Source organism: Cnephaeus nilssonii, assembly GCF_951640355.1.
Source record: "Cnephaeus nilssonii genome assembly, chromosome: 19".
In the NCBI taxonomy this organism is placed as follows: domain Eukaryota; kingdom Metazoa; phylum Chordata; class Mammalia; order Chiroptera; family Vespertilionidae; genus Cnephaeus; species Cnephaeus nilssonii.
This window is the reverse complement of record NC_137090.1, coordinates 35,589,783-35,616,634: the sequence shown is the minus strand read 5'-3', so window position 1 is coordinate 35,616,634 and position 26,852 is coordinate 35,589,783. Positions and strand designations below refer to the sequence as shown.

The window sequence follows — 26,852 nt, the reverse complement described above, 5'->3', positions numbered from 1 at the left end:
CCCTACCTTCCCTTAACTGCACAAATTAATAAGCGTAACGCAAATAAACCTATTTTTCTTGTTCTCCGAAAGTGAAATATTTCCTGTTGCACACACCAAACAAGTCAGTCCAAGACTGAATGACATGGCAATTGGCTGCTAAAATATTTGCTGCTAGAATTAGTGGAGAGAAATGGTGCGCCTGCATGTAAGGCATGTAAGGGAAATAAATGCAACTCGATTATAGTAATCAGTCATTAGCAAATGTTGTAGTTCGTTATTAATAACTAGAGGCCTGATGCATGAAATTTGTGCAAGAGTAGGCCTTCCTTCCCCTGGCTGCCGGCACCAGCTTCCCTCTGGCACCTGGGACCCAGGCTTCCCTCGCAGTCCCGGCTTTGTCCAGAATGACGTCCGGTCTAATTAACATGTTATGCTTTTATTATTATAGATAATGTATAACAGGATATTGTAAAAATTAAGTTATGAAATGTTTATTAAAACGTTTCTTACATACCATTATATTAGATGGGCTGCAAAAGCATTCGTTGCGGGCCACATGTGGCCCTTGAGCCGCGAGTTTGACATGCTTGCTCTACACAGCTATGTGTGATATAGTAGGAAATTCAAGTGGGTATTCGGTATTGCCTGGCTGCCATAGAGCTTGTACAGCATATTGAATCTTATTAATCCATTTTACATCTTTTTCTCCACCCCACAGTCTTAATTTTAAAGATCCCGAAGCAGTCAGAGCTCTGACTTGTACTCTCCTAAGGGAAGATTTTGGACTTTCTATTGATATTCCGTTGGAGAGACTAATTCCCACGGTTCCCTTGAGACTCAACTATATTCATTGGGTAGAAGATCTGATTGGTCATCAGGACTCTGACAGAAATACTCTCCGAAGAGGAATTGACATAGGTATGTGGTTTTAAATTCTTCTTTTGACTACATGTAAGTTTTATAAAAATTTCAAGGTCGAATTCTTTATAAATTTCTCTTGTATTGTGTGAAAGAACCTAACTATGGATATTACTGCTCTTATTTGCTACATGTGGGCTTTTCTGCCATTAATTGCTTTTGACCACCAAATAGGGAGCAAAAGGGTAAGAGAGGCAAAATGAGTGAGGCTCTTGTTTTCTTAGCTTTTCATATTACCTATGTAGTATCTATGTCTACTGGGTATTATTTTTACTCTGAATTATTTGATATTAGTAACAAAATCTCCGTATTGTGATTTTTGTAATAATGGCCATTTGATAAAAGGTCGTGTAGGCCTGAATACTTTCAGAACCTCTTGGTTATTTGTAGAGTATTTAATCCAAAAATTAAAGGTGGGGAAAATCATGAGTCAAAGTAAGATATTCTCTTAATTACAAACATCTACAATGGAGAAAACTGTTCAGTTTGATTCATTTAGGAGAGCAAGTGGATATACAGAAGGAAATGAAGCAAAGGTATATTTAGCAATTATAAATGTATTATATGTTTGTAATGGCCGACATTTTTATGTTTCTTCCATGATGGCATTTTTAATTTTTTTTTAATCCTCACCTAGGATATTTTTTCCATTGATTTCTAGAGAGAGTGGAAGGGAGGAAGGAAGAGGGGGAAGAGAGAAAGAAACATCAACATGAGAGAGACACATTCATTGGTTGCCTCCTGCACACACCCTTATCGGGGCTGGGGAACCTGCAGCCCAAGGTACATGCACTTGATCAGGAATTGAACCCAAGACCCTTTGGCATTTTATTTTAAGGAAGAACAGTCTCATCCATTTTAAGTCAACAAACGAGAGTGCATAACCAAAGAGATAATCTTACCTGACAATCATCTATTTTAGTCCTAACTACTCCATGCATGTACTGCTTATCCATAGTGGGACTAATTCCAAAACTATTTCCCATAAAGAGATTTTCAACTTTTCCATCTGAATGGCTGATCTCAACAGTGCCATTTAAAAATAACATACCATGTGTGAAGCTATAGAGAAAAAGACAGGTTTTAAGAATCTCTTTTAAAAAAGATAGTTAAACAAACAAAAAAGATAGTTATATGTTAACTTGGAAAAATAATATATAGAACTTGAATAATTTAAAAAAGAAAAGGAAAGATCTGATTTTATTACTAAATACTGTCAGGAACAACTAATGCCTGTTTATGCGAACCACTGAAACTTATTTTACTCTTTCTTCTTTTAGTCACTAAATGAGGTCCTAGGGTTGATGCTCTAACCACCGAGCCAAAACAGCCAGGGTTGTTGTGGGGTTTTTTTTTAGTTTTTAACTACACATTCACTTACCTGATTGATTAATGTCTTTCTCTACCACTAGCTTGCAAAGTGCAGAGCCTGTTACCTTTTTGTTTACTATAATATCCCAAGGATTAAAAATAGTCTGGTCCCTAGTAGTAGGTATCCAGTTAATAATTTGTTGAATATTGATTAATATGTGATTCTTTTGACTTTAAAAAATCTGAACACCACATATAAGCTAAGTCCTATATAAAAATAATGGGGTTTAACAAAAGCTTCTGCCCTTTTACGTTCATGGCTGATGGGTTATAGAAAGCTTAAAAAGCTTGAGAGCTTATTTGGTACTAATTTATTTTAATTATGCCCTAAACCTTCTAAAATAACACTTGGGGATATAGGAGGTTAATGGATTTTAGCTCTTCATAAGGGGCACTGGTGCTGAAATCACATTCATTCTAATTAGGGTTCTATATAAATTCTTCCCCCAGACTCCATCAGTTTGCTCTAATTCCATGATTATACACTTTCCATTTTTTATTTATCATTACAAGATTTTTTACCATTTAAGAATGTCATTCAGCTTTCTGAGGGGATTCCGGTGTTAAAATGCAAGTCTTTGGTCTTAAGAATTGAGAAACTTGATTTTTTTGGCAAAGGACAGGACTTTTACCTCTTTATTGTTGGGCAACTGAAGGAAAGTGTACTCTTTTTTTTTTTTGCTTTAAAAAAAATTGAACTATGAAGAGAGAGACAGTTGTGTGAGATCAAGAGCTTGGGGATGTGGTCTGGTTTTTTTTTCCCCTGCATAGATGAAAGTGCTGCTTGAAATTTCTTATTCTGCATGACTCTCTTACCACAGTGGCGAGGAGGGGTAAATAACTGTGGCTTCTGAGAGGAGCTTGAGGACCCTTTACTATCCTTTCCCTCACCACATCACATGTCCCCAAGGAGGTGTTGATCCCATAGCATCAGGGCCTGGATGTTATTCGGTAAACATGATAGGAAGTTTAGCAATTGTCTGTCAAAGAGCTTAACTGTTCTGGCCATCAGTTGCCCTGTTTTTTACTAGACTGTTCAGAATACTTAACGAGGAAGCTCTAAGATGAGCCTGGGTTTCCTCTGGGTTAGGAGGAGTTCTTGCCTCCACTCTTCTTGTGCCAGGATATGACCAGAGGAAAACAGGCCTGGAGTGGCTGGTATGAGCTAACTACTTAGGCCAGCCGTCCTCAAACTACGGCCCGGGGCCACATGTGGGTGTTTTTGCCATTTTGTTTTTTTTACTTCAAAATAAGATATGTGCAGTGTGCATAGGAATTTGTTCATAGTTTTTTTTAAACTATAGTCTGGCCCTCCAACGGTCTGAGGGACAGTGAACTGGCCCCCTGTTTAAAAAGTTTGAGGACCCCTGACTTAGGCCTTTGGGAGAAACACTGGCTTTTTTTCTCTTTAAGATTTTATTGGCCAAGATTAGTCAATGGTTGTAAAAGCAATAGTTGAGATTAGTGTATAGTTAGAGGTTCTACATACAAATTTAGGACCAAACCCTAGTTTTCAAAGAATTATCTTTGCCTGGAGCATTTGCCTATGAATGCCCCCTTGAAACTTTGGTGGTCTAGCCAGTGATTGATGTGTTTTTTGTTTTAATAAGATGTATTTTTTAAAAATATATTTTTATTGATTTCAGAGAGGAGAGGCAAAGGAGAGAGAGAGAAACATTAATGATGAGAGAGAATCATTGATTGGCTGCCTCCTGCATGCCCCACACTGGGGATCGAGCTTGCAACCCTGGCATGTGCCTTGACCAGGAATTGAATCGTGACCTCTTGGTTCATAGGTTGATGCTTAACAACTGAGCCATGCTGGCTGGGCGATGTTTTAGATCTGGATCAAATGTGTTTCCATGTCTCCACATCTAAGATATAAATTTTCTCTTTAAATTTTTTCCTCTTTTAATTCTGGTTTCCTTCAAGTAACAATTCGCAGATATGTGGGGAACTGGAGGGGTTTAATATAATAAAATTTCTATGGCTTACGTATTTTTTTCTACTTTTGGGGAATAGGGTGTCCATTGATCTTTTTTAGTATTGTAGTGATTTAGCAATTAGCATTGATTTTTTTTTAAGAAAATAAAGATTTGTGTGAGATTTTAAATGAAGACATTTTATAAAGCAAATTAAATTGTTTTGACAATTTTCAGTTTATCAGTCATGTATCCCTTGATCACCAGCCAGTTATACATACTTCATTTTACATACAACAAACATACAAAAAAGAGGTTAGTAAGATTTCTATTCTCTAAGAAATTTGAATCTAATTATGGGATAAGACAAACACATGAAATAACTAGTGGCCTGGTGCACGGATTTGTGCACATTGAAAGGTAATTAATTAGAAGACATATTTTAACATCACTATTTGCCCTTTCTCTATAATAGAAGTGTAAACCAAATTCACGATTGACAATGACAGATCGAAACACATGCATGCGATTGGCACCAGTGAGAGCTTTATATATATCCCACATGTGCGAGTCAACGTTTATTTTTAAATTGCCAGTGCGCGTCATATGTACCGGCCGGTTGGACGATCGGACATAACGTATGGTCTGTTACTTAGCCTTTTATATTTATAGACTAGAGAACCCAGAAGCCACTGTCAAGGCTATAAGAATTCTAAGAAAAGAATGGTGTTTTTGCTTATTATTCTCACCTCTCCCTCAGGTATATGCAATGTGTTTTGAATTTTTATTTTACTAGGTACTGGAGCATCCTGCATCTATCCTTTACTTGGAAGTACCTTAAATGGCTGGTATTTTCTTGCAACAGAAGTAGATGATATGTGCTTCAACTATGCAAAGAAAAATGTGGAACAGAATAACTTATCTGATCTTATAAAAGGTTAGCTCTACAGAATAAATATTTCTTTTAAGCTTTGTTTTAGTAACCTTTTTTCTAATTTAACACATCTCATTCTTTTGCTTTAATATACAAAATCTGGTACATTGTAATTGAATTTACTGTTTTGTTATCAGAATTAATTCAGAAAGAGGTATAGTAAATAAAATCAAGCTTCATAATCTGTGGATTCTGTATTTGTGAATTTGCCTACTTGCTAAAATTTGCCTACATGGGATTATATTTTAACTCCAAAATCAATACTTGTGGTACTTTGATGGTTATCCATAGACATGTACAGAGCAGCAAAAAATTTGAGTCACCCAACGTGCATGTTCCCAGCTGAAGTTGAACAAGGTGATGTTCTGCCTTCTTGTTTAAGCTCTCACACTGTAAACAAGTGTCCTTTTCATGATCTGTTTAGTGCCATTTTCTTTGCACTTTTGTGCTTTTTCTTGGTGATTTTATTGTTTAAAATGGCCCCTAAATATAGTGTTTAAGTGCTATCTAGTGTTCCTGAGTGCAAGAAGGCTGTGATGTGCCTTGCAAAGAAAATACATGTGTTGTTAGATAAGCTTCATTCAGACATGAGTTATAGTGCTGTTGACCATGAGTTCAGTGTTAATGAATCAACAATATATATTAAATAAAGTACCTTTAAACAAAAACATAAAATAAGATTTATATTGATTGGTTGATGAAAATGTTGGACCAGAGGCTTACAGTTACCTAACCCACCCTGTATTTCTCTCCAGAGCCAATAGTTCAGTATTCACTAATTCAGTGATTGTGATGACTTTATAGAACATAAATGTATGTTCAGATACTGTAAATAATAGAATCAACTGTATATGAAGTAACCTGGTAACCAAGATTTTATTTATTTTTAAAATATATTTTTATTGATTTTAGAGAGGAAGGGAGAGGGAGAGAGAGAAACATCAATGATGAGAATCATTGACCGGCTGCCTCCTGCATGCCCCCTACTGGGGACCAAGTCTGAAACCTGGCGTGTGCCATGACTGGGAATCAAACTGTGATCTCCTGGTTCATAGGTCAATTCTCAACCATTGAGTCACACCGGCCAGGTGTTTTTTATTTTGTTTTATTTTTTTTAGTCACTAAGATTTTAAAAGTAAGAAAACCCCACTGTTGATTAAATTATACCATCTTATTTTTATTTCAGTACATGGAACTCTGCTACAAATAGTTGAATTTCCTTAATAATCTGTTACTTTTGTGTTTATCCTATATAATAAAAGCATAATATGCAAATGGACCAAACGGCTGAAGGGGGCGGGGCTGGTGAGCAGGTGGCGCCAGGCCAGCCAAGGCACGTGCCAGTGGGCAGAGGGAGGGGACGGCGATGGGGCGGGGTGGCAGCGACCAGCAGCAGCAGAGGGGCGGGGCCGCGCCGGCTGGCGCCGTTCCCTGATTGGCCACCTAGTTGCCTCCCACAGAGGGAGGCTGATGCGGGCAGTGCTGTCCCCTGATCACCTGCCCAGTTGCCTCCCGCAGAGGGTGCACAAATTTTCGTGCACTGGGCCTCTAGTCTTATATATAAAGGGCTGGGATTTATTTTTATTTGTGTTTTTGATTTATTTAAGAGACTCCCATAAAGAGATTCCACAAAGTCAACATATTATTGTAAGGGGAGATACTGAAGCCTGTATTACTGGCTTCACCTAGAGCAAGTAATTCAGGAGATGGGACAAGGCAGAAGCCATATTACTTTTTATGATCGAGTCTCAGAAGTGACACCCTGTCTGTCACTTCCATCATATTCTATTGAATAAAAGCGAATCAGTGAGTGCACCCTATACTTAAGGAGAGGGAAATCAAACTCCACCTTTTGAAGGGACTATTGTCAAAGAATTTGTGGACATATTTGAAAACTACCACAGCATTAATATTGGTTAACAGTTTCTATTTTTTTCTCCTAGTTGTAAAAGTACCACAGAAGACACTTCTGATGGATGCTCTTAAAGAAGAATCTGAGATAATCTATGACTTTTGCATGTGCAATCCTCCCTTTTTTGCCAATCAGTTGGAAGCCAAGGTAAAATATCCTCTCCTTTAAAGTAATTGAATATTTATCTAAGTTTACCTTGCTTGCAAAAATAAGAGCAAAGAACAGCTTTTGTTTTGGAAGCTGTATCTGGATGCTTTTGTAATCAAGCACCTGAAAACCCAATTCAGATTGACTTTTAACAAGAAAGAAAGTTTATTGGCTCATATATCTGAGAAATCCAGCAGTAGTGTCGACTTTAGGAATAATTTGATCAAGGGGATCAAAATAGTATCAAAGCTAAGGCTCAGTTTTTCCAGGTTTCTCTTGGCTCTGACCTCACCCTTGCTTGTTTTTGTTCTCAGGCTGGTTTACTTGTGGCAGAGTAATATTTGCGGAGGGGGAGAAAGGGAGGAGAGAGCTATTTTCTTCCCCAGACCATTACACTTTTGGGTTTCTTCTGATTGAACCAATTTAGGTCACAGTATAGTCCTGCATTGGGTTTATTGGCTTAGGGAGGAGCTTAACTGTTTTTACCGCCACCTATCATTTGATAGTAAACAAACGTCCAATTTAGTCTTTCTAACCTCAAATGAAAAATATATTTGCTTATGAATATGGAAAGATACATTGAATTAAAAACAAAGAACCTAATAAAAACAGTACTATAAAATATTGATTTAACCTATTTTCTTTCACCTAGTATTTATTTTTGTATTATTATTTAATTACTGTGTTATTTTCCATATGAACAACTGTAAACCTCCTTTTGCCTCACTTAACACTTGTTATTATTTATCTTAATTATGGCCATCCTAGTGGGTATTAAGTGGTATCTCATTTTATTTTTGCTGTGCATTTCTCTGATAGCTAATGATATTGAAAATTTTTTCATGTGCTTATTGGCCATTTGTGTATCTTCTTTGGAGAAATAACTATTCAGATCCTTTGCCCATTAAAAAATGTTTGTTTGTTTTTTATTATTGTAAGAATTCTTTGTGTATTCTAGATACAAATCTCTTATTAGATATATTATTTGTAAAAATATCCTTCCATTCTGTGGCTTGTCTTTCTTACTTTTTTAAAAAATATATATTTTATTGATTTTTTACAGAAAGGAAGGGAGAGGGATAGAGAGTTAGAAACATCAATGAGAGAGAAACATGGATCAGCTGCCTCCTGCACACCCCCTACTGGGGATGTGCACACAACCAAGGTACATGCCCTTGACCGGAATCGAACCCGGGACCTTTCAGTCCGCAGGCTGACGCTCTATCCACTGAGCCAAACCGGTTTCGGCTCTTACTTTTTTTTAAAGTATATTTTTATTGATTTCAGAAAGGAAGGGAGAGAGAGAGATAGAAACATCAGTGATGTGAGAGAATCATTGATTGGCTGCCTCCTGCACGCCCCCTACTGGGGATCGAGCCTGCAACCTGGTCATGTACCCTTTAGTGGAATTGAACCCAGGACCCTTCAGTCTTCAGACCAATGCTCTATCAACTAAGCCAAACTGGCTAAGGCCTTTTTTACTTTCTTGATGGTGTCCTTTGCAGATCAAAAGTTTTTAATGTTTAGGCAGTCCAGTTTATCTATTTTGTTGTTTTTGTTGTTGCTTATGCTTTTGAGATCATTTAAGAAATCATTGCTTAATCTAAGATCATGAAGATGTATTATGTTTTCTTCTAAGAGTTTTATAGTTTTAGCTTTTATATTTAGACCTTAGATCCATTTGAGTTATTTTTTTAAATATGGTCTGAGGTGTAGGAGTGAATTAAATTTAAAAGGTAAAACCACGAAAATACTAGAAGAAAACAAATATATATTTATCTAAACTTTTGGTGGAATATTTACTGTACATGATATCAAGACAGAAAACATTAAAAAAAAGTGACAGAATTGAGTACATAAAAAGGTAAAATTTTTGTATGTTTAATCACAAACAAAGATGGAAGGTAAAAGATCCTAGGAAGGAATATTTGCATGAATGCAGTTTTTAAAATGTAATATTTGAATGATTATATGATTTTTAAATCCTAAAGCTAGCATGACATTTGGAAACTAAAATTTTGCCTAAGCATTCTTATTTCTAACTAGATTACAGTCAAAGATTTGGTCTTAAGGTGTAAAATTTTTCACCAGTGTTTTTTGTTGTATTTCAGGGAGTAAACTCTCGAAATCCTCGAAGACCTCCACCTAGTTCGGTAAATACAGGAGGTATCACAGAGATCATGGCAGAAGGAGGCGAATTAGAGTTTGTTAAAAGAATCATCCATGACAGTTTACAACTTAAAAAAAGATTGCGGTAAGTTGGTTATTACGATATGGGAATATTTTCCCCTTGTGTAATTCCAAAGGAAACCATGTCACTTAAAGTAAATGTAATCACAATTGTCTAAAGAACAAACAAAAATTGAAAAGGTAGCACATCTTACAGTGTGCAAAGACCCTGTTTCTAAGGATGCTCTCATGCCTTTAATTGATTTGTGTTTCCTGTAGTCATCTATACTACATGGATAGAAAGGAAGAAAATACCATATGATTGTATTGCTTTTATTTCGGTACTGTGATGGAATAAAACAGATTCAAATATGGCTTTTGATTAGAAAACAGATGGGTTCAAATCTGCCCCATGAACCAGATAAATTAGTTGCCTAGTCCTTGAAGCAATTATGTTCTTGGAATCAAGTCTCCCAAACAATGACAGATGTGAGGACATTGAGCTATCAAGAACTTAATGAAGGGAAACTGAGATGACTAACCAGTTCCAGAGGAGAGTTAAGGCTATTCCTTTTTAAAAGCTAATTATTTCGGGCAACACACCTGTTATTATGCAGCATAAGGTACTCAAAAAGACCTATTTGTCTCACTTGAATTCTCACCCTGCTAAGTGTTGAAATGATGGATAACGCAGTAGTTCAAAACTAAAAGGTTTTCAACCCTAGAATTTAGCTTTGGGACATACAGAAGATTTTTTTTAAATTGTGATAAAATGTACATAACAAAATTTAACATCCTAACCATTTTTAAAGTGTACAGTTTAGTAGTGTTAAGTACATTCATATTGTTGTGCAACTAATCTCCAGAACTCTTTCTTCTTGGAAAAGTAAAACTCTATACACATTAAACAACAACTTCCCATTCCTCTCTCGCCCCAGCCCCTGGCAACCAGCATTCTACTTTTTTTAAAAATTTTTTTTTATATATCTTTATTGATTTCAGAGAGGAAGGGAGAGGGAAAGAGAAACTTCAATGTTGAGAGAAAATCATTGATCAGCCGCCTCCTGCATGTCCCCTAATGGGGATCAAGCCCGCAACCCAGGCATGTGCCCCTAACTGGAATCAAACCTGGGACCCCTCAGTCTGCAGGCCGACGCTCTACCCACTGAGCCAAACTGGCCAACACAGCATTCTACTTGTTATCTCTATCAATTTGACTATTCTAGGTACCTTATGTAAATAGAGTCAGATAGTTTTTGTCCTTTTGTGACTGGCTTCTTTCACTTAGCATCATGTCCTCAGTGTTCATCCATGTTATAGAGTGTGTCAGAATTTCCTTTTTTTTAAAAAAATATATTTTTACTGATTTCAGAGAGGAAAGGAGAGAGAGATAGAAACATCAATGTGAGAGAGAATCATTGATTGGCTGCTTCCTGCACGCCACACACTGGAGATTGAGCCCGCAACCCAGGCGCGTGCCCTGACCAGGAATCAAACTGTGACTTCCTGGTTGATAGGTCTACGCTCAACCGCTGAGCCACACTGGCTGGGCTTTTTTTTTTTTTTTTTTAGAATTTCCTTTTTAAGGCTGAATAATATCTTATTGTATGTATATACTTTTTTTTTTTTTATCGCATTCATCTGTTGATGGACTGTTGGGTTGCTTTGGCTGTTGTGGATAATGTTGCTATGAACAGGGTGTTCAAGTATCTCTTAATTCCCTGCTTTCAATTCCTTTGGGTATATTCCCAGAAGTGGAATTGCTGGATAGGGAAGACATTTTTTCTTTTTACTTTTTAGGATTTATAGGTATTTAAAGCTGCTTATTTTAGTAGAAGGCCAATTTCTTATCTTTTTTTAAATAGATTTTTGTTGCTTTCAGAGAGGAAGGAAGAAGGAAAGAGAAATAGAAACATCAATGATGAGAGAGAATCATTGATTGGCTGTCTACCTGCATTCCTTACACTGGGGATGGAGCCCGAAATCCGGGCATGTGCCCTGACTGGGAATTGAACTGTGACCTCCTGGTTCATAGGTTCAACCACTGAGCCACACCTGCCGGGCTAAAAGGCCAGTTTCAAAATCAGATATCCTGATTTGTTAAATGTGAGTTTATTTAAATATTTGTGAAAAGCAACTGGATTATTGGGTGGTCTGTCATAGAAATTTATACATTGTTGAAGCCAAAAGTTAATAAATTGTTGTTTTAAGTTGATTTATTAAAAGATCCATGAGGGTATGTAGAAAAAAGAAACTTAAGTAATATTGAGCATTGGGAAGAGTCTGAGTAAGTAAAATAGACTTAAAGAAAGGTAGCAGAGTCTGAAACTCATGAAAAGAGGTAACCAGGGCCATGTGGCCATTTCAGTATCTGTCATCTTTAGAGAGGACTGGTGCTAATCAGGAACATGGGGAAGGTTATTTTCAGGAGGCTTTTAACTAGGCAATTATTATTATTTCCAAAGTCCTATTTGACCTACAAAAATATGTTGTAAAGGAACATCATTCTTAGGGAGAGAAATTGGTCAGTATGTTTCAAGTCTGCCTGTACCTGGCTCTGGTAGCCCCCTAGGAAGGGAAACTTGCTAGAGCTTCTCATGTCTCTAGAGAGTTGACTGTTTTGAGGTTGGTGTCACCTTATCTGGTTATGATTTATTAAAAACAGGGTTCAGCAGTCTTGTCTGCTGTTAGGACTCTGTCAAGTTGAGAGGAGGAATGATAATAGGAAGAATAGAGGAAATGAAGTGCTTTTGTTTTTGTTTTGTTAATCCTCACCAGAGGATATTTTTTCCATTGATTTTTAGAGAGTGGAAAGGAGGGGGGAGGAGAAAGACCATCAATTGGTTGTCTCCTTCATGCACCCCAAAGGGGCTAGGAATCAAACTTGCAATCCAGGTGCATGCCCTTGACCAGGAATAGAAACTGAGACCCTCGGATGCACAGGCGGATGCTCTAACCATTGAACAACTCCAGCCATGGCATGAAGTGCTTTTTTTGAAACCAAAATAGAGCAATGTTTCTTGAAAGTATTACTTGCAAATATTGTTTACAGTTTCACATCATACCATGACAACTTTCACTTGTACATATTACCTGTTCATGTCCTCCCTCATATTTTTTATACTACTATGCAATTCTCACATTTTAGAATGTTGTGGAAGCTGCATATTTTAAAGCTCTGAAAAATAAGGGATTAAAACAAGTATTTTAACCCATCTGCTTCTTATCTAACTTATTTTCTTTTTGCTAGTAAAATGCAGAACTAAGCAGAATTTGTAACATTATGGGGTGAAATAAGTTCAATTTATTAGACTGATCTCAGAGATGGACTCAAGATACCTCACCTGCAGCAATTGCAGTTTTGTTTTGTATCTTAAGGAATTTTGCAGCTGGAAGGCCTTTGGGGTGTATATACAGCCTCTTAGTTGTACAGATTAGAGACTTGGGCCTTATATGTCCTGATTGTGGTCCAGTGCTCTTTCTACCACCCATGCAGCCTCTGCACCCAGCCTGCAATTGGATTTCTAGTTAGGCCTTCTCTTTATATTAATTGGTATAATTTACATATAACATTATTAGACAGCCCCTCTATCATTGATGATTTGCAGGTGCCTGTCATCCTTTCAATTTGTGCCTATGATTTGAGTTTACTAGCATTTTCTTTTTTAGAGACTCACTCTACTAACTTTTTAAATAAATTAACAGACTTTATCAGACTTCTCATGGCCTGAATTCACTTTGTCATTGGTCAGTCAGTCTATAGTTGATGCCCTTTATGGCAATGGTTTTACAGTTTTTCCAGGAACCAAAGATCTGTATCTAACAGTCCCAACTCAATATTGCTTTCACCCAAGCTCCCTCTTTTTGCTTTTTCCTTTTCATTCTCTACCCCCTGCCAGATGCTGGATACTTCTTATATTTCGGTATAATCCACATATTTGGTGATGGGCAATAAATTTAATAGTCTGGGCCTTTTGAAATGTGATTCTTTGACTTATATTTTAATTTTGTTTTCTCACTGGTAAAATGGGATAACAATAACTACCTCACAGAGTGGTCGTAGAATTAAATGAGTATATATTTGATATAATTAATAATAATGAATATTAAATACCATTATTTTAACTCTTGACTGTTTTAGGACTCCAGTAGATTTAAATGCTAAGGTCCATGGTGTAGAAAGGAAACGTTACAACTACTTTGTTATTTTATGTTAATGTAGAGTTTTCCCTCCCTTTCTGTTTTTTAAACTAGGTGCTAGTATAGTTGTAGGGTGCTGTAAGTAATAGCGCAGGGAACAATTGTAGATTTTATAACTGAGATTGTAGTTAATGCTTCAGCTGAAAGACTGTCCAGTTCTACTGTGAACTTTGACTTGCCTTTATAAAAGGGTAAGCCACTTTATTTTTCTTGTCTATAAGATTGGTGGAATACCTTTTTATGGTATTAAATGTCAGAAGAACATAAGAGCCAACTCAAACCAAATATAGGACAATATGAGTTCAGAATGCCTTATAAGTCACTGCATAAAATAAGCAAGTAAAATGCATCAGGGGAATAGAGGAAATGTTCTTCATTACAGTAGAATGCCAACTAATAAATGTAGAAGGAATAATAAAGTTAGAAAAATCATTTTGTAATCGTTACAGTAATAATTGATTTGTGGAAGAATCAACAATGGAAAATTTGAAGGGTAACAGGATATTTACATAGTTTCAAAGCATCTCCCCACAGATTACTTATAATTACAAAGAGAAATATGGTAGCTTTACAGTGGAGAAAGCTGGGGGAATACCTCCTTGGTTAGGTGACCACCTCCTGATGTGAGGTGCCTAGAAGGGCACAGCAGCACCTCTGTGCTCTTCATATATGTATGTACACATATATGTAACCTGAATCTAACTATGAGGAAACATTAAAACAACTCAAGGAATTTTGTAAGACAGTTCTTCAAAAATATTAAGGTTGTGAAAGTAAAAAATAGACACAAACTGTTTTTAGATTGAGAGACTAAAAAGACTTGACATGTAAATGAAATACATGATCCTAGATTGGGTCTTGCATCAAGGGAGAAAATTGTCATGAAACACATTACTGGGATAATTAGTGAAATTTGAATACAGACTGTATTCCAGATTATAGTATTGTATGAGTGTTAAATTTTTTCAATTTGATCATTTTTTTGTGGTTGTGAAAGAAAATGTCCTTGTTTTAAAAATGTACATGCCGCCGAAACCGGTTTGGCTCGGATAGAGCGTTGGCCTGCGAACTCATGGGTCCCAGGTTCGATTCCGGTCAAGGGCATGTACCTTGGTTGCGGGCACATCCCCGGTGGGGGGTGTGCAAGAGGCAGCTGATCGATGTTTCTAACTCTCTATCCCTCTCTGTAAAAAATCAATAAAATATATTTTTTTTAAAAAATGTACATGCCGCCCTGACTGGTTTGGCTCAGTGGGTAGAGCGTCGGCCTGCGGACTGAAGGGTCCCAGGTTCGATTCCAGTCAAGGGCATGTACCTTGGTTGTGGGCACATCCCCAGTAGGGGGTGTGCAGGAGGCAGCTGATCGGTGTTTCTCTATCATTGATGTTTCTGACTCTCTATCCCTCTCCCTTCCTCTCTGTAAAAAAAATCAATAAAATATATTTAAAAATAAATAAATAAATAAAATAAAAATGTACATGCCAAAATATTTAGGATTCAAGGGACACAATGATATCTGTAGCTCAGTCTCAAATGGTTTAGAAAAAAATACAGAGCAAGCAAATGGAGGAAAATGTTAATTGTTGAATCTGTGTGAAGAGTATACTGGAATCATTTGTACTAATCTTGCAACTCCTGTACATTTGAAATTATTTCAAAATACTTTTTCTTTTCCCTTTTTTTAAAGAGCTTGATCTCCAGTAGGGGGCATGCAGGAGGCAGCTGAATGATGTTTCTCTCTCATTGATGTTTCTATCTATCCCTCTCCCTTCCTCTCTCTCTAAAATCAATAAAAACAATAGCAGCGTTATTTATAATAGCTAAGATCTGGAAACAGCCCAAATGCCCATCAGTCAATGAATGGATTTTAAAAATGTACATTTACACTATGGAATATTATGCAGCTCTAAAAAGGAAAGATCTCTTAACCTTTGAGACATCCTGGAGGGACCTGGAGAGTATTATGCTAAGCGAAATAAGCCAGTTAGAGAAAGACAAGTATATGATCTCACTTATATGTGGAATCTAGTGAACAGAATAAACTGATGAACAAAAAATATCCAGAGACATTGAAGCATGCAATAGACGTATGTATTTCAGAGGGAAGGGGGTGGAGTGGGCGGGAAAAGATTAAACAATGAACTTATATGCATATATGCATAGATCATGGATGAACAGACAAAAGTTGGGGAAGGCCTGGAGAGGGGAAGGGAGTGGAGTAGAGGTAGTCAATGGGGGGGAAGGGGGAACATTTATAATACTTTAAACAATAAAGATAAAACTTTTAAAAAGAATAATTTTTTTAAAAAAAATATGTTTTTATTGATTTGAGAGAGAGAGAGAGAGGAAGGGAGAAGGGAGAGAGAGAAACATTGATGAGATGGAAACATCTATCAGCTGCCTCCTGGACACACCCTACTGGGGACTGAGCCCACCCCTGGCATGTGCCCTGACCAGGTATGGCACCTGCGCGATCCCTTGGTGCACAGGACCATGCTCAACTGAATGAACCACACTGACCAGGGCTCAAAATACTTTTCTTAAAACCTGCTGTTTCAGAGGAATTCCTAAATTCTATAAAGAGTAAAGTGCTACTTTCATCATTAAAATAGTATAATGGGTTCAAAGTCTCCTGGGTAACTAGATCTTTCTTTTGTTCATTTTTTTCTACTTGCATTTTGATTAGTTGTCACAGGATGCCTGTTGAAAGTAGCTAGGATCTATTAGAATTTTTAATACACCCAGTTACCTCTGCTTTTTCTATAATTCTGTTGCAGAAAACAGTTAAGTATATTGATGATATTAAATCTTAAAATATTTGTAATATAGTATTCACCTTACACCAAGGATTTACTTAAATAGTGGCTTTTTTTTTTTTTAAGCATGGTCATACAACCTGGTTTTATTTATTTATTTATTTTTTAAATATATCTTTATTGATTTCAGAGAGGAAGGGAGAGGAAGAGAGAGACAGAAACATCAATGAAAGACAATCATTGATCAGTTGCCTCCTGTAGACCCCGACACTGGGGATTAAGCCCGAAACCCGGGCATGTGCCCCTATCAGAAATCACACTGTGACTTCCTGGCTCATAGGTCCACGCTCAACCACTGAGCCACGCTGGCCAGACGGGCATTATTGGCTTTTCTTCATCTCCTGAGGAAATTTATAGTATCTTTCTTTTGCGTCTGTTCTAGCCTATTTCTTGGCTTCTGGTGACTGATCTAATCTGTTAAGGACTGTTAATTTAAAATGAAAGGTGTTAATTAACCTATTTTATACATTACTATGTGAGCACTAATTGCTCTTATTTTTCTTCATCTTGTTCCTGACATACTAAAGGCTTTTAAATTCATTTTGATTCTCTATTTATACACTGTCTTAAAGGGTGCATATTATTTATCGTCCAAACATTTTAAAACCACCAAATGAAACTGATTATGCTGTAGGTAAATTTACCCAGGTTTTATGTTTAAAATAGTTTAGGTAGAACAATTATTTCTTTGTATTTTCAAAGGGAAAAGGATTGATGAAACAAAAATAGAGGCAGTCACTTGTTGAACCCACAAACAATGAAAACAAAATATTGATTAATACACTCTATTTCTAAAGCAATATAATAATATATCTCCTTAATCTGTAATTTCTCTTTAAAAATAATGTGGCCCTGACCTGTGTTGCTCAGTGGTTAGAGGGTTGGCCTTTGCACCAGAGTGTCAAGGGTTCGATTCCTGGGCAAGAGCGCATGCTGTGGGAGGCAACTGATCCATGTTTCTCTCACTTCAGTGTTACTCTTTCTCCTCTCTCTCTACCCTTCCTCCTCTTCCACTCTCTTTAAAAATCAATGGGGAAAATATCCTCACTCCTTGGGAGAGGATTAAAAAGATAAATAATGTGCAGTTAGATGAATTTCAAATGACATAGCAGTAATTGTGATGCTTTAAAAAATGCAGGATACAGAGTATCTATTGCTACTATAACTAAACTGTTATAAACTAGAAAGAAATGTGTGAAACATTACTATATTAACTATTCTTTATGTATATTTGAAGGTATAAGCTGTATCACATTTAGAAATTTATGTACTTAAATGTTTTATTGAGGTATAACTTGCATATAGTGAAATTCTTCAATTTTAAGTGTACAATTTCATGAATTTTGACATGTGTACGTAACCACCTCCACAATCAAGATATAGAACATTTCCATCACCATAAAAGGTTCCCTGGTGCTCCTTTACCCCATCCCAGCCTCTAGTGACTACTGATCCTTTTGTCAGAGCGTTTTGGCCTGTTCTAGACTTTCATATAAATTAATCATGGAATGTCGATTTTTGTGTCTGGCTTTGTATTGTAAATGCTTTTGATTTTCTATATATTATGATGTTTTGATGTCTTGAAAATCTTTCTGGGTGGAGAGAGACTGCCCCTCCCTGGGCTAGCCAATTTTTAGAGATAGCAAAGGATCCAGATTGAGCCTGCCTTTGATATGCAAACTAAAGACGATATGGTATTTATAATGGAACTAGAGGCCAGGTGCATGAAATTCGTGCAGCGGGGGGGTTGTCCCTCAGCCCAGCTTGCACCCTCTCCAATCTGGGACCCCTCAAGGGATGTCCGACTGCCCGTTTAGGCCCGACCCCACTGGGATTGGGCCTAAATGGGCAGTCAGACATCCCTCTCACAATCCAGGACTGCTGGATCCCAACTGCTTGCCTGCCTGCCTGCCTGATTTCCCCTAACCACTTCTGCCTGCCAGCCTGATCACCCCCTAACCACTCCCCTGCCAGCCTGATCGACGCCTAACTGCTCCGCTGCAGGCCCGATTGCCCCTAACTGCCCTCCCCTGCCAGCCTGGTCACCACTAACTGCCCTCCCCTGACAGCCTGGTCGCCCCTAACTGTACTCTCCTGTAGGCCTGGTTGCTCCCAACTGTTCTCCCCTAAAGGCCTGGTCGCCCCCAACTGCCCTCCTCTGCCGGCCTGGTCACCCCTAACTGCCCTCCTCTGCAGGCCTGATAACCCACAACTGCCCTCTCCTGCCGGCCGTCTTGTAGCAGCCATCTTGTGTCCACATGGGGGCGGCCATCTTTAACCACATGGAGGTGGCCATCTTGTGTGTTGGAGTGATGGTCAATTTGCATATTACTCTTTTATTAAATAGGATATTACTCAGCCATAAAAAAGAATGAAGTCTTGCCACTGGCAACATGTATGGACCTAAAGGGTATTATGCTAAGTGAAATAAGTCTTGGTCTGTTTCTAATGATTGATTTTTTTTTTAAGTCCTGGTTGTGAGTTATTTTCCTGCTACTTTTAATACCTCATAATTTTTAATGGATGCTACATATTGCAAATCTTATGATTTAGGATACTGTGTTTCATTTTGTTTTTTTAAAAGAATGTTGGACTGCCCTGTCTGGGTGGCTCAGTGATTGGAGTGTCCTCCTGGACACCAGAAGGTTGGGGTTTGATTCCCAGTCTGGGCACATACATTGATCGGTTGCCTCCTGCACGCCACTACTGGGGATTGAGCTCACAACCTGGGCATGTGCCCTTGACCAGAATCAAACCTGGGACCCTTCAGTCTGCAGGCCCACGCTCTATCCACTGAGACAAACCAGCGAGGGTTATTTTTATGCTTTCTTAAGTTACTTGTGATTAGTTTGATCCTTTTGAGTCTTGCTTTTAAGCTTCAGTGGGGTGTATAGAATAGCTCTTAGCCCCATTACAAAACCAGTATGCTTTCCAGAACTCTACTAGATCCCCTTTTATTAAGAAAGGCTTTCTACTCACCCTAGTAGAACCACAAACTAGTCCCAGCTTTGTCTGGGCTCCGTTCAGTTACGGCTGTCTGAGAGTTCATTCTCTAGCTTCATAGAGTTCCAACCCACATGTGCAAATAGTAACTGTTCTGCAAAATATTCCAGGGAACTCCTCTATAGATGCCCAGAATTCTGTTTCTGTGCAGCTCCTTCCTCTTTTGTATTTTGCTATTCAGATCCTTACCACTTTGGCCTCTCTGAACTCCAATATCTAGCTCATCAATTCAGCAAAATTCTTGGGCTCTGTTTGAATTTCCTTACCCTGCATTGCAGCTTGGAAATTTCCTTCAGTCAGTAAGCTCTGGCAAATGTAGGACTCACCTGGATTGTTTCTCTCTGAGATCATAGGTCTTTACTGCAGTTGTCCAGTGTCTGAAAAATAGTTCTTTCATATATTTTGTCCAGTTCCTAGTTGTTTATGTTTAAAGGGCAATTTCCATAGTAATTAATTCTTTATAGGCTAAAGAGAAATCCGGTATAAAGTTTATACTTTTCATACTTTTTTAGAATAATCAGAAGAAATAAATTTTTTTCTTTTAACTTTTAACTAGTTCACTCCATCTTCTCTGCACTCCCTTTTCTGAATTTGTATTTACTATAGAAGAAATTGATTTCATGTTCTGTTAGAACTCTAATGTAACATGTATCCTTAATTTATTTACCAGTGAGGGCATCTCAAAATACAGGTTCATGTTAGATTTTACAATTTCTCTCTTTTTTTTTAATATATTTTATTGATTTTTTTTACAGAGAGGAAGGGAGAGGGATAGAGAGCTAGAAACATCAATGAGAGAGAAACATCGACCAGCTGCCTCCTGCACACCCCCCACTGGGGATGTGCCCGCAACCAATGTACATGTCCTTGACCGGAATTGAACCTGGGACCTTTTAGTCCGCAGACCAACGCTCTATCCACTGAGCCAAACCGGTTTCGGCTACAATTTCTCTTAATAGTGGGAAGGGGTGTTTATACAGTACATGGTTTTTTTTTTAATTATTGAGGTATAATTGATACACATTGTATTAGTTTCAGTATACATGTCTTTATTGTTATTTCTGTCCTAAGGCTAAATGGCCTGTTTTTTTAGCATTACAGGTGAGACCTCTCCCCCTTTTTTTTTTTAATCCTCACCCGAGGATATGTTATTGATTTTAGGAAAAGAGAGAGAGAGAGACATGCATGAGAGAAACATCAGTCGGTTGCCTCCAGGTGCATCCTGACCGGGTATCAAAACCACAACCCTAGGTATGTGCCCTGATCCGGAATCAAGGCACATACCTTTTTGGTGTATGGGACGATGCTAACTGAATCACCCAGCTGAGACAGACCTCTCTCTCTTTCACTCGCCTTACAAATATAGGGTATTCTGCCCGGTTGGCGTGGCTCAGTGGTTGAGTGTTGACCTACAAACCAGGAGATCACGGTTTGATTCCTGGTCAGGGCACATGCCCGGGTTGCAGGCTCTAGGCAGCCGATCAATGATTCTCTCTCATCATTGATGTTTCTCTCTCTCTCTCTCTCTCTCTCTCTCTCTCTCTCTTTCCTTTCCTCTTTGAAATCAATAAAAATATATTAAAACAAAACAAATTGAAAAAACAAATATAGGGTGTCCCAAAAAGTGTATGCACATACTTTGAATGATTATAGAGGCAGTGTTTATTAAAATACATTTCATTTTCAGAATTGAGCTATCAGCTGTTAAGTGTGTATTCATTTTTGTGGACACCCTGTATATAATAGCCCTAAATCACTGGAGTGGCTTAGTGGATTCATGTGTTATTGGGGTTTTTTAGTGTTATATTTGTTTTTTCAGTTGCTTTGTGCTTATTTTCCTTTTCTAGATTTGTTCTTTGTCTACATATAATTATTGTTGTTGTCACTTGTAACTTAACTCAGTATTTGTTTGCTGCTGTTCTCATCTTGTTCACTTGAATAATGCGTAATTTAAAAATATAACCACATAGCCCTGGCTGGATGGCTCAGTTGGTTGGAGCGTCTTCCTGTACACCCCAAAATTGTTTCAGTTTCCATTCCTGGTCCGGGCAACCAATCAGTGTTTCTCTCTCACATCAATGTTTTCTCCCTCCCTCCCTCCCTCCTTCCTTTCTTCTTGGTCTAAAATCAATAAAGATATCCTCAGGTGAGGATTAAATAAAAGTAACCACATAAACAGTGTTTGACTTGTCTGACTTTCCCCTCCAGGTGGTATAGCTGTATGCTGGGAAAGAAATGCAGCCTTGCTCCTCTGAAGGAAGAACTCCGAGTACAAGGGGTAAGCCTTCCTCATGATTGTTCTTGTGTATCTACTGTTGATGGTAGTTGGAGTATAGGATTTTTCTTTACACCTTAAATCTTTAAATGGGTTTTTTGTTTTTGTTTACTTTTTAATTTGGGGGCCAAAAGGGACTTTTCACAAATTATTTAAATAAGGCCTTGTTTGACAATTGCTTATAACAAAGAAAAAGTGGGAAAACAGGATGAGTAGAATGTCAAGAGAGAAACTAAAAATTTTAAAAACCTGGTGTTGCCTGGCTGGTGTTGCTCAGCAGATTGAGCATCGTCCCATGCACCAAGAGGTTATTGGTTCGATTCCCGGCCAGGGCACATGCAGGTTGCAGGCTTGATCCTCAGTGAGGGCGTGCAGGAGGCAGTAGGGGGCGTGCAGGAGGCAGCCAATTGATGTTTCTCTCCCATCAATCTTTCTATCTCTTTTCCTCTCCCTTCCTCTCTAAAAGAAATTTTAAAAAATATATAAAACAACCTGGTGTCTACCTGCCACATCTGACTTCTTTATAACTGCAGAAACTCAAGGCTACGTACCTTAAGAGAATTAAGTCTGGGTTATGCGTCTAGTTATCAAAAAACACCTAGAACCAGACGATCCTCAGTACAGTTTGTGTCCCTCTATGTGCAATTCACATGAGTTCAGCCCCTTGCTTCTGTTTTAAAAAGCATGTGGCGAATAAATACTCTCCCACCCCTCTCATCACCCGTCCCAGTTTATGGTATTTTGGCATGAGTAAGCCTGAGCAGGGTGACTTTCCAGAGAGATCAGATGTGGGGTCAGTGGTAGAACCTGTTTCTGATTTCTGGTTTCTCTCTAACATTCTACTTATCCTATGTTCCCTATCACACTTTTTCTTTGTTAAAATTATAATAGCTACAAAGTCGTTTCATTTTCTTTCTTAAAATCTGATAGACAAAAGGGAGACTGTATAGGTGTGTCTAGTCATTTGGTGGCTTGCTTTCTTACAAAAAAAAACCAAAAAACCATTCAAATCATTTTACCACAATGCTTCTTTGAAGAGCTGTGTTTTGGATGTTACATGTATTTGGATCTCAAGCCAGAACTATAAATTTTTTCTAATGTTTTATGGGAGGGAAAAATGCCACAACTTTGTTGAGAAATAATTTATTCATTATTATTAGGCAGCTATGCATAATTGTTTGGGGACACAATTTCACATGAAGCAGCAGCCAGAAACATATTGGTAGAATGACTTCAATTTGATGAGATGGTGTGTTTGTTGGTTTCAGGTTCCTAAAGTCACCTACACTGAATTCTGTCAAGGTCGGACAATGAGATGGGCCTTAGCTTGGAGTTTTTATGATGATGTAACAGTACCAGTAAGTACAGACCTTGTTTTAGCTTCTCCAAATGCCAGCACATGGTGGGTTTTAGTAGGTCATAAATGAACTAAATCTTTGCTTTCCTGTTTTTCTTAACTTTGCTCCCAATGTTTGCATCAGAATGAAAAGTGGTTGTAAACATGACACAGTCCTGGAAGGCTGACGATGGTAACTGTGGAGCCTTTTTCATGGTTTGGTGCAAGACAGTGATTCTTGCTCAGTAAACAAATTAATTGGAAATGCATCTTTTAGGAATTAAAAATGCAGATAATATAACTTGTAGAAATACCTTGCAGATATAAGTATTCTGGTGGACATTCCTCATAAATTTAATGGGCCCTGGCTCGTGTTGCTCAATGGTTAGAGCCTTTGGCCCATGCACCAAAGGGCTATGGGTTCGATTCCCAGTCAAGGGCATGTACCTGGGTTGCAGATTTAATACCTACCCCTGGTTGAGGTGTGTGCAGGAGGTAACCAATCGATGTGTCTCTCTGAGGTCGATGTTTTTGTTCTCTCTCCCCTTCCCACTCTCTTTCCCTATCTCCCTCTCTTCCTCCCCCCCGTCCTGCTCTCTCCCTTCTACTCTAAAAATCGATGGAAAAAAATAAATATCCTCAGGTGAGTATTAACAAAAAATTTAAGTAGAAATCTGTTTTCCTTTACTTACTGCTGCTTTCCTACAGTACCTATCTCTTCAGGTTCCTGGTTGAATATAGAAATTTGCCATTTGGGGTTTGATTTGTAACACTTAGAACCTTTCACTAAAGTGATCCCTATCTTGGCTTTAAGATTTGCACTAGAATATTGATCAATTTTGAATTGAGGTGATAGGTCATTATCCTATTCTTTCTACTTCGTGTATGCTTGAGCTTGAACATTTTTGTAGTAGAATGTTTTACAAAGTGATTTGTTCCACAAACTTCTCCTTGTCCTATGTGCTGCTCTATGTAAAAGAAAAGTGCAAATTCGCGAGACTGAGTAAATTCTCTGGGCTGCACTGCGAAGTCATAATAGAATAGCATCTGTGGCTCAGTGGTTGAGCATCGACCTATGAACCAGGAGGTCACGGTTTGATTCCCAGTAAGGGCATATGCCTGGGTTGCGGGCTTGATCCCCAGTGTGGGGTGTGCAGGAAGCAATTGATCAATGACTCTCTCTCCTCATTGATGTTTCTATCTCTCTGTCCCTCTCCCTTCCTCTCTGAAATTAACAAAAATATACTATTTTTAAAAAAGAATAACATCTGTTCTCACATTTCCCTCATAAAGTGATTGACTTATTGTTTTGGGGGGGGTTTATTTTGTTTTCATTTACCAATTCTGTCAGATTTTAATATTTTGCCGTATTTGCTTCAGATCTTTTTTATTTATTTAATTCTTTATTGTTGAAAGTATTACATATGTCCTCTTTTGTCCCCATTGCCCTCTCCCAGCCTGCCCCCGACTCCCCAGCCCAGGCCTGCTTTGCCTATAGCCTCCTGCCTTAAGTTTATGCGCACTTGGCTCTGTCTGTGCTCCTCCTGCCCAGAGTATTGATGGAGGCCTGGTACCTGGTCCTTCAGGTTTCTAATCCCTTGCCCATACAATAGGGTCGTTCTCAGTGCTCCTCTCCAAAGGTGTTGGCTGCTCCTGGTCTCTAAAGTCATCTTAAATGTTGCTGTGTCTCTGACAGAGGAGTAGAGACATGCAGAAGTACAAGCAGACAATTTGCAGATGTTTCTGAATACATGAGCTAGAATTTGAAACTGAGCTTGTCCTTCCTAATATTCTGCTGGTTTGAAAAATTCCCCATGCCAAAACCGGTTTGGCTCAGTAGATAGAGCGTCGGCCTGTGGACCGAAAGGTCCCAGGTTCGATTCCGGTCAAGGGCACGTACCTTGGTTGCGGGCACATCCCCAGTAGGGGGTGTGCAAGAGGCAGTTGATCGATGTTTCTCTTTCATCGATGTTTCTAACTCTCTATCCCTCTCTCTTCCTCTCTGTAAAAAATCAATAAAATATATTTAAAAAAAAAAGAAAAGTTCCCCAGTCACGTTTGAATGGCCTGAGCCATGGAATCCTAGATCCGTCTCTGTACAATGACTACAACAGGATATGTAGAGACTAGAGTTTGAAATATTCACTGGTTACAAAGATGTTTCTGCTTTTTGGACCTCCCTCCCTTATCTTTCATCTTCTAGAATACCAGGGCTTTAACACCAAATTGTTAAAAATCATTACTAATGCCTTGGGTTATTGCTATGCAGACACTAACAGCTGCAGGGAAGTGGAACTGCACCTGCTCCCAAATGCTTTCTGTGTAACTTGCTTCCCACATTTGTTGGCACCGCGGGTGGAAGAGCTAATAATGAGCTCTGGCACTCTTCACATCATCTCAGAGACCAGGGTTGCCCTCGCCTTCTTGGAATAGTAGCTATTTCAGATCAGAGTATCAAAGGGCACTATGTTTCTGTGTTAGCAAAATCAGCTGACTTTGAGAAGGAACCTTCTAAGCTTCCCTCCTTGCTTTTCTGTCTTTTAGGCCATCCTTGAGCCTAATTCGTAGTTTTAACCATCAAAGAATGCCTGTTGCTAAGGGTCTCGGGTTTCTTCCATGCCAGAGTACTCATCCCTCCCCAGCACTAACCTAACCCAAAGCTGTTAATAATGCATTCCCAAGTGTTCCATTAGGTGCACTTAAACTGCTACAGGGAAAATGGCAATTTCTGATTTGTGGTAACCCAGCAACAGTTTCTGAGCACTGGAGCCCTTGATCAGCAACTGCTTTCCCAGGGGTAGTCCCAGGGCACTCCTGAGGTTTTTAGTGGGCTGTCCTCTTAGTTCACCTTCCCTCTGCTGGACCTTTCCTCACCCCTTGCTTTTTTAAATGAGTTTCTATCACCTGATTTCCCGCTGCTTGCTCCTATAGTGAGTGGGGAAGGAAGAGGATGCTGCTTTAGATGAGGAGAGGAAGCCAAGAACTAGAGCTAGTTAGGCAGAAATATTGACCTACTTTCCAGCCCCCCACCCCCAGTCCGGCCTTTTTAGGGTAAATGTGTGAGTTACTATGGCAACTTCTGTTTTCACTTATCTCAGACCTAACTGACTCCTTTCTGTTGGTGCTGAATGGTGAAAAATTCTAATTCACTGCTGATTCAGTGCCTACACTAAGCCCATTGCTTTTGTCTGTATTTATTTTAGTAACAATAAGAGGAGTCCTAGTGTTGATAGAATTTTGTACAATCATTTTTGACTGATGATGAATATAAGGAAGCATCTTGTAAAGACTGCTCTTTACAGAATTTTAACAAGCCACTTAAAATTCCTCTTTGTCCCAGATTCTCTTCTAATTGCTTCAGGCGTTATTTTAGCTTAGCTTTCAGAAGCTAGACGCTTGTTAAAAGAAAAAGGAAAAATAATGTGGCTCTAGCAAGTTGTGCACTCTTGGTATAAGCATTGCAACTCTGGTTTTAAAAAATTCTTCCTCTGCATTCAAGATATTTCCTGGGACTTTCCCGTCTAGAGAGTAATAACCAGAGGACCTTTTGGAGATCAGATGGAGGGAAGGGGTCACATTGATTAGGTAGCCTTGTTAGTGTCAGAGTTTTAGGGTCTCCTGACAGTGCTCTACTTTTTTTTTTTTTTTAATCACACCAAGTTAGTGGGATGGCTTTTATTTAGAAGTCCTTTTTTAAAATTTTTATTTTTTATTGATTTCAGAGAGAAAAGGAGAGGGAGATAGAAACATCAGTGATGAGGAAGAATCATTAATCAGCTGCCTCCTGCACGCCCTCTACTGGGGATCAAGCCCGCAACCCCAGCATGTGCCCTGATCGAGAATAGAACTGTGACGCTCAATCCCTGA

The 26,852-nt window shown here is 38.5% G+C and overlaps 1 protein-coding gene across 1 annotated transcript in view; it reads left to right on the top strand.

Annotated features, from left to right (window-relative positions):
• Positions 1–26,852, top strand: part of METTL16 (methyltransferase 16, RNA N6-adenosine) — a 65,678-nt gene that overhangs the window by 18,865 nt on the left and 19,961 nt on the right. Inside the window, exons 3-8 of the mRNA XM_079799258.1 lie at positions 701–900; positions 4,990–5,130; positions 7,071–7,186; positions 9,298–9,440; positions 21,583–21,652; positions 22,918–23,007. Coding sequence (XP_079655384.1) covers positions 701–900; positions 4,990–5,130; positions 7,071–7,186; positions 9,298–9,440; positions 21,583–21,652; positions 22,918–23,007 — 760 coding nt within the window. The remainder of the gene's footprint in view (positions 1–700; positions 901–4,989; positions 5,131–7,070; positions 7,187–9,297; positions 9,441–21,582; positions 21,653–22,917; positions 23,008–26,852) is intronic.